The 13,954-nt window shown below is 41.4% G+C and overlaps 1 protein-coding gene across 1 annotated transcript in view; it reads right to left on the bottom strand.

The window, feature by feature from the left end:
• OTOGL (otogelin like) overlaps positions 1–13,954 on the bottom strand; it is a 158,357-nt gene that overhangs the window by 45,333 nt on the left and 99,070 nt on the right. The window contains exons 31-35 of the mRNA XM_038756063.1: positions 7,366–7,533; positions 4,185–4,463; positions 3,409–3,526; positions 1,139–1,218; positions 524–658 (exon numbers count right to left, since the gene is read on the bottom strand). Of these exons, the coding sequence (XP_038611991.1) occupies positions 524–658; positions 1,139–1,218; positions 3,409–3,526; positions 4,185–4,463; positions 7,366–7,533 (780 nt within the window). The remainder of the gene's footprint in view (positions 1–523; positions 659–1,138; positions 1,219–3,408; positions 3,527–4,184; positions 4,464–7,365; positions 7,534–13,954) is intronic.

Raw genomic sequence — 13,954 nt, 5'->3', positions numbered from 1 at the left:
TCCCTTCAAAGCCTGAGAGCTCACCTCCTCCAGGAGGCCTTCCCAGACTGAGCCTCCTCTTTCCTCTCCCCCTCCCCATCCCCCCCCACCCTACCTCCTTCCTCTCCCCACAGCACCTGTATTTATGTTTGTACAGATTTATTACTCTATTTATTTTACTTGTACAAATTGACTATTCTATTTATTTTGTTAATGATGTGCATCTAGCTTTACTTCTATTTATTCTGATGACTTGACACCTGTCCACATGTTTTGTTTTGTTGTCTGTCTCCCCCTTCTAGACTGTGAGCCCATTGTTGGGTAGGGACCATCTCTATATGTTGCCAACTTGTACTTCCCAAGTGCTTAGTACAGTGCTCTGCACACAGTAAGCGCTCAATAAATATGATTGAATGAGTGAATGAACAACATAGCAGACATATTCCCTGCCCACAAGAGCTTGCAGTATGGAGGGATCTTACAGCAATTTTCTTTCCTTCAGATTGTGCCTTGGTTTGGAGTGTTTTTGGTAATGATACAATACCTGTGAAGGTTGTCTGGGCATCAATAGGCACAGATGTTTTTCCTGGAACAAATGTATCTACGGCATCCATCATATGAGGTGTCATTGCTGTTGGCTGCATTTTCTGTGTTGATTCTGAATCTGATGCCAATACACCTGTAAAGAATCAAAGGACTATCTTCTCAGTCTACATATTTCCTCCCCATTCAAGAGTTCAAAAGGCTTTTTCAACTTCAGGCTCCAGTGTGGATTTAAAAAACTACAATTATGTGAGATTAAATTTTGATGTCCACCTAATCCCTAGAGGACAGGTTGTCAGACCACAGAGGGAGATTCTCAGTGGCAGAGACATCTTATCATTGGGCCAATGTGGGTGAAAATCACAAAGGACAGCTACTTAAGTACCCCCTCCCCCTCCACTAACGTTTCTTAACAACCACAATACAGAAACCAATAATCAAAATGAATCCTCAAAATCCTGGTGAGCAGCCTTCATGAGAAAGGGGAGAAATTGAATACTGCTGTAGCAAAATGGATCTGCTGGTTAACTTTTTGTAACGCTATTGGATGGATTAATTGGTAAACTGGAAATGGACTTGAAAGTAAAAGTAAAAAAAACAAACAGCAGACACTTACAGTCTCCAGGATAAACACATTTAAGGGTGACTTCATCAAGAATCATGTTTTTTGAACAGTATGGCAAGCATCCCTCAACCCTATGTAGAAAAACTAAAATAAATTACTACTATTCCTGAAATTGAATTAGGAAAAGAATTGTCAGCATAGCATATTTAAAAGAAGGCATTCTTTCCAAAGGCAATTCTATTCCCAGAACTTAACTCGGAGGGATTTTCCATTTATGAGCTTTGAATTTACATCCTCATCCTCTGGAAACACCCAATTGTAAATGTCACAAGCAGTATCATTCTGCTGGTACAAAGTAGTTTCTTCAATACAGGTATAAGTTGGGAATGATTGCAATGTAAGACTGGTGTGTAGTGATCATACATATTTGGCCAACTTGCCCAAGATCACACAGCAGACAAGTGGCAGAGTTAGGATAAGAACCCAGGTCCTTCTAACTCTCAGGTTGGTGCTCTATCCACTAGGCCATACCGTTCCCTGCCCTCAACAATCTTAGAGTCTAGAGGGGAACACAGACATTAATATAAGTAATGTATAATATATAGTTTATAGATAGGTACATAAGTTCTGTGGGGTTGAGAATGGGGTAAATACAATACAAGAAGAGAATGGAGAACCATGAGAATCATTAGGGTTCCCCAACATTAAGCACTTCAACCGAGCCTAATTTCATCAATCAATCGATCGATCATATTTATTGAGCATTTACTGTGTGCAGAGCACTGTACTAGCAGTGTGGCCCAGTGGAAAGAGCATGGGCTTGGGAGTCAGAGGTCATGGGTTCTAATCATGGCTCTACTGCTTGTCAGCTGTGTGACTCTGGGCAAGTCACTTAACTTCTCTGTGCCTCAGTTACCTCATCTGTAAAATGGGGATTAGGACTGTGAGCCCCATGTGGGATAACCTGATCACCTTGTATCCTCCCCAGTGCTTAGAACAGTGCTTTGTACATACTAAGTGCTTAACAAATGCCATTGTTGTTATTATTATTATTATTATTATTATTATTATTACTACTAGGAATTTGGGAGAGTACAAAATAACAGAGTTGGCAGACACATTCCCTAATCTTACAGCGTAGGCAAATTTCCAGTTGTCCCAAACAGAATTTTTTAGTAATGTATTGATTGTGCTTTAATAATCCACAGTCCTAACTCAGCTTTTGAAGTATTATCTCTCTCTATTTTTAGTAGGCAATGAAGATCATAGAGCTAGTGGTTACGTACATCGTTCCTTGCTTTCGGCTAGTCTTGTTCCACTGGGGCATGGAGTGCAACACACCAGCAAGATAGGCAGGGGTAAAGTGCCTGGTAAGGTATTCTAGGTGCAGTGCCCATTTCTGGCTAAAGTCACGGCAGCATCACGATGATGCCCTACTTTGGCACTAGGAGCTGGCAGACAGCTTCCATGGAAACCACAGCTGTCTTGGCCGTTCATGTAAACCAGCTTTTTTTCCAGGCTCCTACTGGATCTGTCCACCTAGCAGAATCCTCTAAGTTATTCGTCACTCAGAAACCTTCAGCACCTGAAATCCACTAATAGCCCATTCATTCATTCAATCCTATTTATTGAGCACTTAATGTGTGCAGAGTCCTGTATTAAGCACTTGGGAGAGTACAATATAACAACAGACACATTCCTTCCCACAACAAGCTTATACTTTGCCAAAGCTTAAAAGCAGGACAGACCCAAACAACTCTCCTGACTTCTTAATCAATCAATCAAGGTGTGGATTACTAAAGCACCTTTTTTGTCTGATCAATCAACTAATAAATTATATTTATTGAGAGCTTACTGTGCACAGGCCACTGTAGTATGCAGTTGGGAGAGTACAACATAACAATATGACAGACACATTCACTGCCCTCAACCAGCTTACCATCTAAAGGAGGAGACACAGCATCGTAATAAGCATTTGGGAGAGTACAATACAACAGAGTCAAAAGTTACAACCCCTGCCCACAGCGAGCTTACAGTCTGGGCCCAAATTGCTCAGATTTCCTCAAGCCCTCAAGCCCAGGGAGCTCATATATACCCTCCCTACTCTCCAGCTGAGGAGGGTGTGATCATCATCTACTAGTAATTATGTGCAGGAGAAAAAGATGAGATGGATTGGTGAGTGTGGAAGAGCAACTGCATAATGGGAATATGCTTCCAGGCACAAGACAGGTGCATGTTTTTCAGGCCTGTAAGGACTACAGTATTTTTGAAATCATAGTAAAGTTTGGTACATGCTGGTTTAAATGGGGAATGGTACTTACGGTGGAAGAAATTTACAAGACAGTGCTTCAGGATCACTACATGTCCTAATGCACGGGGTAGCACAAGGCTCATATCTCCATTCACACATCCTTCTATATGGGATGGCTGCCTGAATTTCTGAAAAAACAAAACACCCCCCCCCCCCAACAAAAATGGGCATTTTGTATTCCCTTTTTAAGAGCTAATTTTCAACAAAGATAGGTGATGTCATACAGTGTGTTGTTTGGAAATTTGTAAATTATACACTGGAAGATGAAACTCCACCTCCCCTTCCAGAAGAATTCTAAGATGTCCTCTCCTAGCATCCTGCTTGATGAGAGACAGAGACAATTTTAGGCAAAGATAGGTGACTTCACACAGTGCGTTGTTTGGAAATTCTTACATTATACACTGAAACAGAATTCCACCTCCCCTTATAGAGGAATTCTAAGATGTCAAGCTCTGCACAAAGCACTTAATACAGTGCTCTGCACATAGTAAGTGTTCAATAAATATAATTGATTGATGTCACTTCCTATCGTGTTGCTTGCTCAGACTCAATGAAAGTATAATATAAAGGCAATTGTTTTGCATTTCAAATTAGAAAAGCATGACTACCCTTTACAAAATAATTATTTGGTGAGCTTTAATAATATTATCTCTGAATTTAACCTACAGGAGTTAGAAGGAAAAATAAAAACGTTTTTTATCTTGATAGTTAAAACACCCTCGTGTAACATCTTTTTACTGAATAATTTGTGAGTTTTGAGGTTGTGGGGGGGAATAAATAGCTTACCTTCTATACTGAAACTACTGGACTGCTTAAACTCTTCAGAATTATCATATTTGGACACTTTGACACTGGAGTCAATAAAGGTAATAAAAAAACCTTTCTTGCTGTGTAATTCAAAGGCACTAGAACCTGGAATCCAGAGACCCTGGTGGTGGAAAAATGTAGCTGTCTGCTGAAAGGCTGTATTTGCTTCCCATTGTTCCAAGGTAATAGATTCGTCACCGTGGACATAGAGAAAGTAGTTTGGCCTTTCAGCTGATTCCAGAGAGACAAGTGTCAGTGCTGAAACAGAGGAAGCAATACAAGTGCTCAGTATAGTGCTCTGTGCTCAGTAATTACAATTGAATGAATGAATGAAGCAATCAGGCAGGTTTTCCCAGCAGAAACCAAAGGGGAAATGATAGATTAAAGTACGCTTTACGAATGGAATTGCACTAATAAAATTGCCAACCTATAGGATTGATACTCTAAATAGACAAAGTAAAAGGAATCGTTAAAATACAGAAATACTCAATGGGAGAAGCAATAGTAACACTAGTAAAATAGGCTGACATGATACCTTTCTGAGAGATGCAGAATGCATTACATATCAACAAAAGGTCTTGAGAGTTCAGTTTTTGAAGACATAATATTTAGTTCCAGTTTTAACAATATGGATATTATTGAATTAATCAATGTTTTTTGTTGAGCTCTTATTCCCACTAAATCATTAAGGAAGAACTCGGGTGGCACCAGAAAAAGGTCAAATTTTGGTACAACTAGACATTTATGTTGCCTTACACTCTCAATACCTTTTTTGGTATTTAATGCATTGTGCATCTCTCTCTGAGAACAGTATCATGTAATTCCATTTTATTAGGGTTACTACTGTTTCTGGCCTAGTTGAAAGACCTTGAAGGCCTTGGAAGTCAGAAGGATCTGGGTTCTCATTCCAGCTCTGCCACTTGCCTGCTGTGTGATGATGGACAGGTCACTTCACTTCTCTGTGCCTCAGTGACCTCATCTATAAAATGGAGATGAAGACTGTGAGCCCCATGTGGGACATGGACTGTGTCCAACTTGATTAGCTTGTATGTATACCAGAGCTTAGTACAATAACTAGCACATAGTAAGCGCTTAACAAATACCATTAAGAAAAAGTATTTTTTTCTTTAAGGATTGCTATTACTTCCAATTAGAGCATCAATCCTGTACGTGGGCAGTTTTCAAGAGACGGCAATCACTGTCTCAAAACCACCAGACAACATGAACAGAAAGGCATGAGAAAGTGAGAAGGATGATTTCTTGTGTACACTTGAGGTACATAACAGGGATGCTTACATCATATGCATACATTTACAAGCCAATTTCCCAAGTAACCAAAAAAAAGTCAGTTTTTCTCTTGCCATTATTCTGCCTATTCTGGCAGATCAGCTGACCAAACACTTTCACTTCCACATAATTAGGAAAAAAATTCTCACCCTTCTGTCTTACACGTCCTAGAAATTTTCCCATGTTTTACAAGTCAAGCATTAAAAAAAAAATTTAGTGTTTGCATTTTGAAAATACTTCTTTTGATTCTTTAGTTGTGAATGATTCTCTGACTGGTGGTGATTCCCAACAGTCAAATTTGATATGCAGTTGTCACAAATCCAGATTTTTTTATAGTATTTGTTAAGCGCTTACTGTATGCCAGGCACTATACTAAGTGCTAGGATAGATGAAAGGTAAGCGTATTGGACACAGTCCCTGTCTCACATAGGGCTCACAATCAAAATCCCCATTTTCCAGATGAGGTAACTGAGGCACCGAGAAGTGAAGTGGCTTGCCCAAGATCACACAGCAGACAAGTGGCACAGGCAGGATTAGAACCCATCTCCTTTTGACTTCCAGGCTCATGCACTTTCCACTAAGCCATGCTGTTTCCTACCCATGATCAGCTTACATTATAGAAGGGGAGACAGATATTAATATAAATGACTAAATTAAAGTCTGTGCATGTGTTATGGGACTGAGAGAGGGGAAGGTGTTTCTCCAAACATACATACACCCCCACTCAGGTGCATATAAACACACACACACACACACACACATGTGCACACACACACACACACACACACACTCAGTCTAGGCAATTGTACTTTCCATTAATGTTCTCTGTAGCAGAAGAAAGCTTTCATATCAATGCAAGGAGAAAAAGATTCTCTTCCTAAAATCCGATCTTCAAGATCAAAATTATGGAAGCCAATAATTCAGAAGCAGCATTGTGACCTGGGGCAAGTCACTTAACTCCTCTGTGCCTAGTTTTATCATCTGTAAAATGGGGATTGACACTGTAAATCCCATGTGGTACATGGACTATGTCCAGTCTTATTTGCTTCTATCTACTCCAGCACTTAGTACAGTGCCTGGCACAAAGTAAGCACTTAGCAAATACCATTAAAAAAAACTGGCTTCTAAGCCCAACTCTACCACTTGCCTGCTGTGTAACTTTCGGGAAGTCACTTACTTCTCTGTTCCTCAAATGCCTCATCTGTAAAATGGGGATTCCATATCAGTCCTCTTGCCTATTTAAACTATGAGCCTCATGAGAGACCAAAGACTGTGTCCAACCTAATTATCTTGTATGTACCCCAGCCCTTAGTACAGTCCTAGGCACATAGTAAGTGTTAAATACCACAATTATTATCATTAGTAGTAGTAGTAGATTGCAAGCTCCTCCTTGAGATTGTAAAGTCCTTGAAGGCAAGACTATGTCTACCAACTCTTTTGTATTGTCCTCTCCGAAACACTGCACATGATAACTGCTCAATAAATACCACTGATTGATTGATGGACTATTGCTGTATGTGCAATGACATCCTCTTTATTTGAACAAACACCACTACTCCTGTCATCTCAGTGATGTTTCCTGAATTCAGAGATTTATTCTCGCTATTATGTCAACTTGGATATGTTGATCTTCATTCATCGTTCCAAGGGTTCCTTGTTTTCTTGGGGCTTTGCTTGACATTGACAAGATAATTCTAAGCAAATTTAGAAACCGAGAGGCTGAGATGGGAAAATTTTAAATGAGTGTTATTTGGAATTACCAATTTCATTATCTTGCATTGCAGTACTAATGCATGTACTTACGAGTAAGGAGTCAAAGAAATACCTTTGCCAAAAAATAAGAGCTTTGTCTTATTTCTCAATATATACTCACATGAATCTTTTTCTCTGAAAAGACCTGGCGTTATCATGAAATAGAAAAAAGCATTGTCATGTGTATGACTTCTTGGTAAAGGAAGGATTTTTCTACTGATAACATCAACTCCCAGAACAGTATCACTGTGACCATAATTAGCCAAAATATATGGTCCTTCTCCCAGTCCTAGGAAAACAAAAGTAATGGAAATTTTCATTTGTAAGAGGAAAAATTCAATTGTTAACGGCTATTTCAAATATAAATTTTGAAGAACATATTAATAAATGTAGAAACTATGATGAATAAGCAGTGGGGTTATACTTTGACTCATGAAAGCCACTTTTTAATATGCTCATCCCACATCTTCCTGTTGTGAAGTTGTCAGAGTATCGCAACTTCACCATGGCACATCAAAAATCTCCAGTGGCTACCAATCAACCTACACATCAGGCAAAAACTCCTCACCCTCAGCTTCAAGGCTCTCCATCACCTCGCCCCCTCCTACCTCATCTCCCTTCTCTCCTTCTACAGCCCAGCCCATACCCTCCGCTACTCTGCTGCTAATCTCCTCACTGTGCCTCATTCTCGCCTGTCCCGCCGACGACCCCCAGCCCACATCCTCCCCCTGGCCTGGAATGCCCTCCCTCCACACATTCGCCAAGCTAGCTCTCTTCCTACCTTCAAAGCCCTACTGAGAGCTCACCTCCTCCAGGAGGCCTTCCCACACTGAGCCCCTCCTTCCTCTCCTCCTCCTTCCTCTCCCCATCTCCCCCGCCTTACTTCCTTCCCCTCCCCACAGCACCTGTATATATGTATATATGTTTATATGTATTTAATACTCTATTTATTTTATTTGTACATATTTATTCTATTTATTTTATTTTGTTAATATGTTTTGTTCTGTTCTCTGTCTCCCCCTTCTAGACTGTGAGCCCACTGTTGGGTAGGGACCGTCTCTATATGTTGCCAACTTGTACTTCCCAAGCGCTTAGTACAGTGCTCTGCACACAGTATGCGCTCAATAAATACAATGGAATGAATGAATGAACATCAAGTAGAAAACAAGCTAGGTATTTCTGGCTCAATGACAATATGCTATTTTTCTCTTAATTGATCTAAATATTTGGATAATTCTAGTCCCAGGAATATTCTTTCATGACTGTGATCATTATGTGCATTTATTGAGGGTTCACAAGGGTTACTGTTTACAAGGCATGATTATAGGCTGTAAACAAAATTTGAGTAAAAATTTGATTACATATTATTGCCACCTAGACTTTTATAATCTAAATAAAGATTTTACAGTCCTTTAGACTCTAAATTTACCTTCTAGGCCCTAAGCTCATTGTGGGCAGGGAATGTGTCTATCAAATCTGTTATAGACAGTACTTTGCACACTGTAAGCACTAAGCATGGGCCTGGGAGTCAGAAGGACCTGGGTTCTAATCCTGCCTCCACCATATGTCTTCTATGTAACCTTGGGCAAGCCACTTCACTTTTCTGTGCCTCAGTTCCCTCATCTGTGAAATGGAGATTAAGAATGTGAGCCCCATGTGGGACAGGGACTGAGTCCAACCTGACAACCTAGTATCCACCCCAGTGCTTAGTACAGTGCCTGGCACATAGCGCTTAACAAATCACAATAAAAAATAAAAAAATACATTTGATGAATTGATTGACTGATACCACAAAACTTATGGAAAGGCACAACCTGATAAATGCACAGCATTCTTTAAAAAAGAAAACAAACTTTTATACCTTGGCCTCAATTTTCCAGATAAATGATTTTCGTCTTGAAAGTATCTACAGTATTTAGGTTAAATATATATTTCAGGCCAGAAATGTAAGGATAATCTTAGTGAGGAGCAACCATTGTCTATAAGTTCTCAGGGAATTGCTGTGTTCCTTTCTCTTTCCAGTATGTGTATACATAATCAGCACTTGCATATATATTTGCCACTCCTCTTGAGTGTTTCTCTAAGAGGACATTCAAAAGAAGCCTTTCAGTCACACTGACAAAAGCCCAATAAAATCTAATCATCACTAGAATCAGTAAAATCATCGTCTAAGACAGAGGGAGAAAGGAAGAGAGCTTTGTAATGTTTCAGAGTGGTTGAAAATCTCCTGTGTAATACACTTCTTAAGGAAGCACAAATTTTAAAAAAAGGCAAAATCCTGGCTAGTCAAGAAAAGGAGCAACTGTCTATAAAAATTATTTGAGGCTGAGAGAAGTAGCCTTGGCCATAACTGCTATGACTTAGATTTCTGTAAAACTCAAGTCTAACTGTAAATTTCTTGTCAAGCATGGCCCAGCCTCCCACCCTGATATCACGTCTCTGTTATGCACTGCTCCTCATTGTCGACTTCTGGCAGTAGGCTTGATAGGAATGCAATGTTAGGCCCTTGTCCTAATAAGGATGTCCAGTTTCACCAGGAATCGTAGAAGGCCAGACCATATAAGGGGCAGCCCAGTTCGCTTCGCCGTCATTTGTCTGTGCCCTGATACTTTACAACTTCCAGGAATCCTGGAGCAGCCTGAAGCAGTCCTCGACTCCTTCAAGTTACACTTGAAAGAATCTGGATTACCGGACTTTTTCTGGATTTCTGTGACCGAAGTTACCAAGGGGCTTAGCCCCTCCTTAGTCGCCAAATGTAAACGCACGAAAGAATGAAGCCAAAATGAAAAATAGGATCAACAAGCACAGACAGAAAAGAAGCACAAATTATCAACTCCTTCTGCAAAGAGATGCTTTACTCAGAATCCCTGTGGCAATATGGAGCGAGAATTACTAATTAAGAATCCTTTCCCATAGCAGTGGAAGGCTTCTGAGCTTGTTAAAAACTTTTATTAAGGTGTTTCTGGATAAATGTATTCACCTGTGAGCCTTTAAAAATGTTTTGCAGTATGTTCAATATCTAGAAGTACACAGTATAGAGCCAAAGGACCTGTGGTATTAGCCAATCTACAGTTGTTTTTTGAGATATTAGCCAGAAAGCAACTCGGGGTCTCAGTAAACATGTCGAAATAACAAGAACTGAAGCCAACAAAAGGACTGAATTACAAATTGTAGGAAAGGAAAAAAAGGGGACTAACTACAGCAAAATTGGAATTACACAGACATTGACCCAAACATCCAAGTCCCTAATGTGTTGTAAACGGTTTTATTTGGAAAAAAAATATAAGCCGGGTGGGGCGGGTGTGTGGGGGCGGGTGTGTGGGGGCGGGCGCATACTTTCAAGGGCATCAACTTTTTATTTTGACTTTGTAGATAAACTTTGGGGTAGAGCATAAAGTTCTACCCTCCATATATGCCAGACCACCATTTTCCCCTTATTAAGGTCACACCTCCTCCAAGAGGTCTTCCCTGATTAAGCCCTCTTTTTTCTAGCTCCCTCTCCCTTCTGCATCATCTTTGCACTTGGATTTGTGTCCTTTGGACATTTGATATTCACCCCACAGCACTTATGGACATATCTACAAATCATCTATTATAAATTATTTATTTATATTAACGTCTGTCTCCCCCTCTAAGACCGTAAGTGCACTATGGGTAGGGAGCGTCTCTATAAACTCTCTTGTATTGCACTCTCCCAAGCACTTTGTACAGAGCTCTGAACCAGCAAGCACTCAATAAGTATCATTTTATGATGAAGATAAAGGTGGAAGGATAGTAGGGGTTTAGGCCTTTGAGAGGATAGGGAAGAGGGACAGGAAGCAAAAGGAGGCTCATGGAGGAAAAAGGGAGGAGAAAAGAGGGAAGGAAGAAGGAGGAAAAGGAAGAGAGAAAAAGACAGAAAGAAGAAATGAGAAAGGATTCAGCTCTACCGTCTTCACCGCCACTTTTATTCACTCATTCAATTCATTCAGTCATAGTTACTGAGAGCTTACTGTGTGCAGACCACTGTACTAAGCACTTGGGAAAGTACAATACAACACTAAACAGTGACATTCCCTCCCCACAACGAGCTTACAGTCTAATGGACACAGCATAGTGTAGTGGCTAGAACGTGGGCCTGGGAGTCAGATCTTGGATTGACTTGTTTGTCCGCTGTGTGACTTTGAGCAAGTCACTTCACTTCCCTAGGCTTCAGTTAGCTCATCTGTAAAATGGGGATTGAGACTATGAGCTCCATGTGGGACAGGGACTGTGTCCAACCCGATTTGCTCATATTTTATTATTATTATTATTATTGATGACATTTGTTAAGCGCTTACTATGTGCAAAGCACTGGTCTAAGCACTGGGGAGGATACAAGGTGATCAGGTTGTCCCACGTGGGGCTCACAGTTTTCATCCCCATTTTAGAGATGAGGTAACTGAGGCACAGAGAAGTGAAGTGACTTGCCCAAGGTCACACAGCTGACAATTGGTGGAGACGGGATTTGAACCCATGACCTCTGACTCCCAAGCCCGTGCTCTTTCCATTGAACCAAGCTTAATACCCTGCTCGGCACATAGTAAGTCTTAACAAATACCATAATCATTATTATTATTATTAGTGGGGGGAGACAGACATCAATACAAATAAATAAGAATTACAGATATGGACATAAGTGTTGAGGGGCTGGGAGCAGGGAGGAGCAAGTCAGGGTGACTCAGAAGGGAGTCACCAGGTGATGGAGTCAGATGTATTTCATGAGCCAAGGGCCCATGGACAGAGAATGTCCACCTCCGCACCCCACTTCCTCTGACTGGTCACTTCCAAGGATCTACTGGGATTGTTGCAGGAAGCACACATTCCAAGACCATTGAGGTGCAAGCTCTCCATGGGCCCTCAAGAGTGCTGCTTTGCTGTGCTGCCCTTTGACTGGGTTGGTCAACAGTCACAGCTGTGGCTGTGTACTTTCCCAAGAGCTTAGTAATAATAATAATAATGGCATTTGTTAAGCACTTACTATGTGCAGAGCACTGTTCTAAGCGCTGGGGGGGATACAAGGTGATCAAGTTGTCCCACGTGGGGCTCACAGTCTTAATCCCCATTTTACAGATGAGGGAACTGAGGCTCAGAGAAGTTAAGTGACTTGCCCAAGGTCACACAGCCGACATGTGGCAGAGCTGGGATTCGAACCCATGACCTCTGACTCCAAAGCCCATGCTCTTTCCAGTGAGCCACACTGTTTCTCCTAAGTACAAGTGTGGTGCACACTGTAAGCACTCGATCAATATGATTGACTGCCTGCTGACTGGCTGACCGACGTGCTCTGGAGCACTGACTCCCAGGATCGCCCCTGGGACATCCAGATGGACAAATATGTGTGAAGTTGGGGGGTGAATGGCACCTACCCATCAGACCCTAAAGCAGGGTTGGGGGGAGACATTGGCAATGCAGCATGGCATCTGATGGGAAGTCAATAAGCAGCAGTGGTGGTGGAGATCCCACCTTTCTCTTCCAACTTCCTGCCAGCAAGAAGGCAAAAATCCCTCCTCCATCTTGTCTCCACTTCCAGCTCAAAGGAGTAGGGTAGATGTGGGGCACAAGGCTGGCTACAGCTGCCAGCCCTGGACCAAAAAGTGATGAGATAAAATCATTGTACTCTCCCAAAAGCTTAGTACAGTACACACAGGAAGTACACAATAAATGAGATTGATTCAATGAACTAGCTATTACCCAGTTACCAGAGTTACTGTGGTTGGCATTTGTTAAGTGCTTACTATGTTCCAGGCACTGTACTAAGCACTGGGGTAGATATGAAGTAATTGGGTTGGACACATTCCCTGTCTCACATAGGGTTCACAGTCTTAATCCTCATTTTACAGGTGAGGTAACTGAGGCCTGGAGAAGTGAATAATAATAATAATAATTATGGTATTTGTTAAGCAGTTACTACGTGCTAGGCACTGTACTAATCACTGGGATGGATACAAACAAATTGGGTTGGACACAGTCTCTGACCTGCATGAAGCTCACAGTCTCAATCCCCATTTTACAGATGAGGTAACTGAGGCCCAGAGAAGGGAAGTGACTTGCCCCAGGTCACACAGCAGACAAGTGGCAGAGCCGGGATTAGAACTCAGGTCATTCTGACTCTCAGGCCTGTGCCCTATCCACTACTGTGTGCACAGCACTGTGTTAAATCCTTGGGAGAGTACAATGGAACAGAGTTAGTAGTCATGCCTCCTGGAGGCCTTCCCAGACTGGGCCCCCTCCTTCCTCTCCCCCCATCCCCCCACCCTACCTTCTTCCCCTCCCCACAGCATATGTTTGTACAGATTTATTACTCTATTTTACTTGTACATATTTACTATTCTATTTATTTTATTTTGTTAATATGTTTTGTTGTCTGTCTCCCCCTTCTAGACTGTGAGCCCACTGTTGGGTAGGGACCGTCTCTATATGTTGCCAACTTGTACTTCCCAAGCGCTTAGAACAGTGCTCTGCACACAGTAAGTGCTCAATAAATACGATTGAATGAATGAATGAATGAAGGAATGAATGAATGAATGAATGAATGAATGTCATCTGCAGGAGCTGTAAAATTTTTACCCACCCACTCAACTGCTGAGCGGCAGCTGACCTTCTGACAATGTGCCAAGACGTGATCGCCTTACTTGGGTAGCCTTGTCCCTGGTTCCGCTTCCAAAAGACACCTCAATGTTTTGAGACCC

This window comes from Tachyglossus aculeatus, chromosome 14 (genome assembly GCF_015852505.1).
Source record: "Tachyglossus aculeatus isolate mTacAcu1 chromosome 14, mTacAcu1.pri, whole genome shotgun sequence".
NCBI lineage: Eukaryota > Metazoa > Chordata > Mammalia > Monotremata > Tachyglossidae > Tachyglossus > Tachyglossus aculeatus.
The sequence above is the reverse complement of the archived record's forward strand: the minus strand, read 5'-3'. Positions and strand labels throughout refer to the sequence as shown.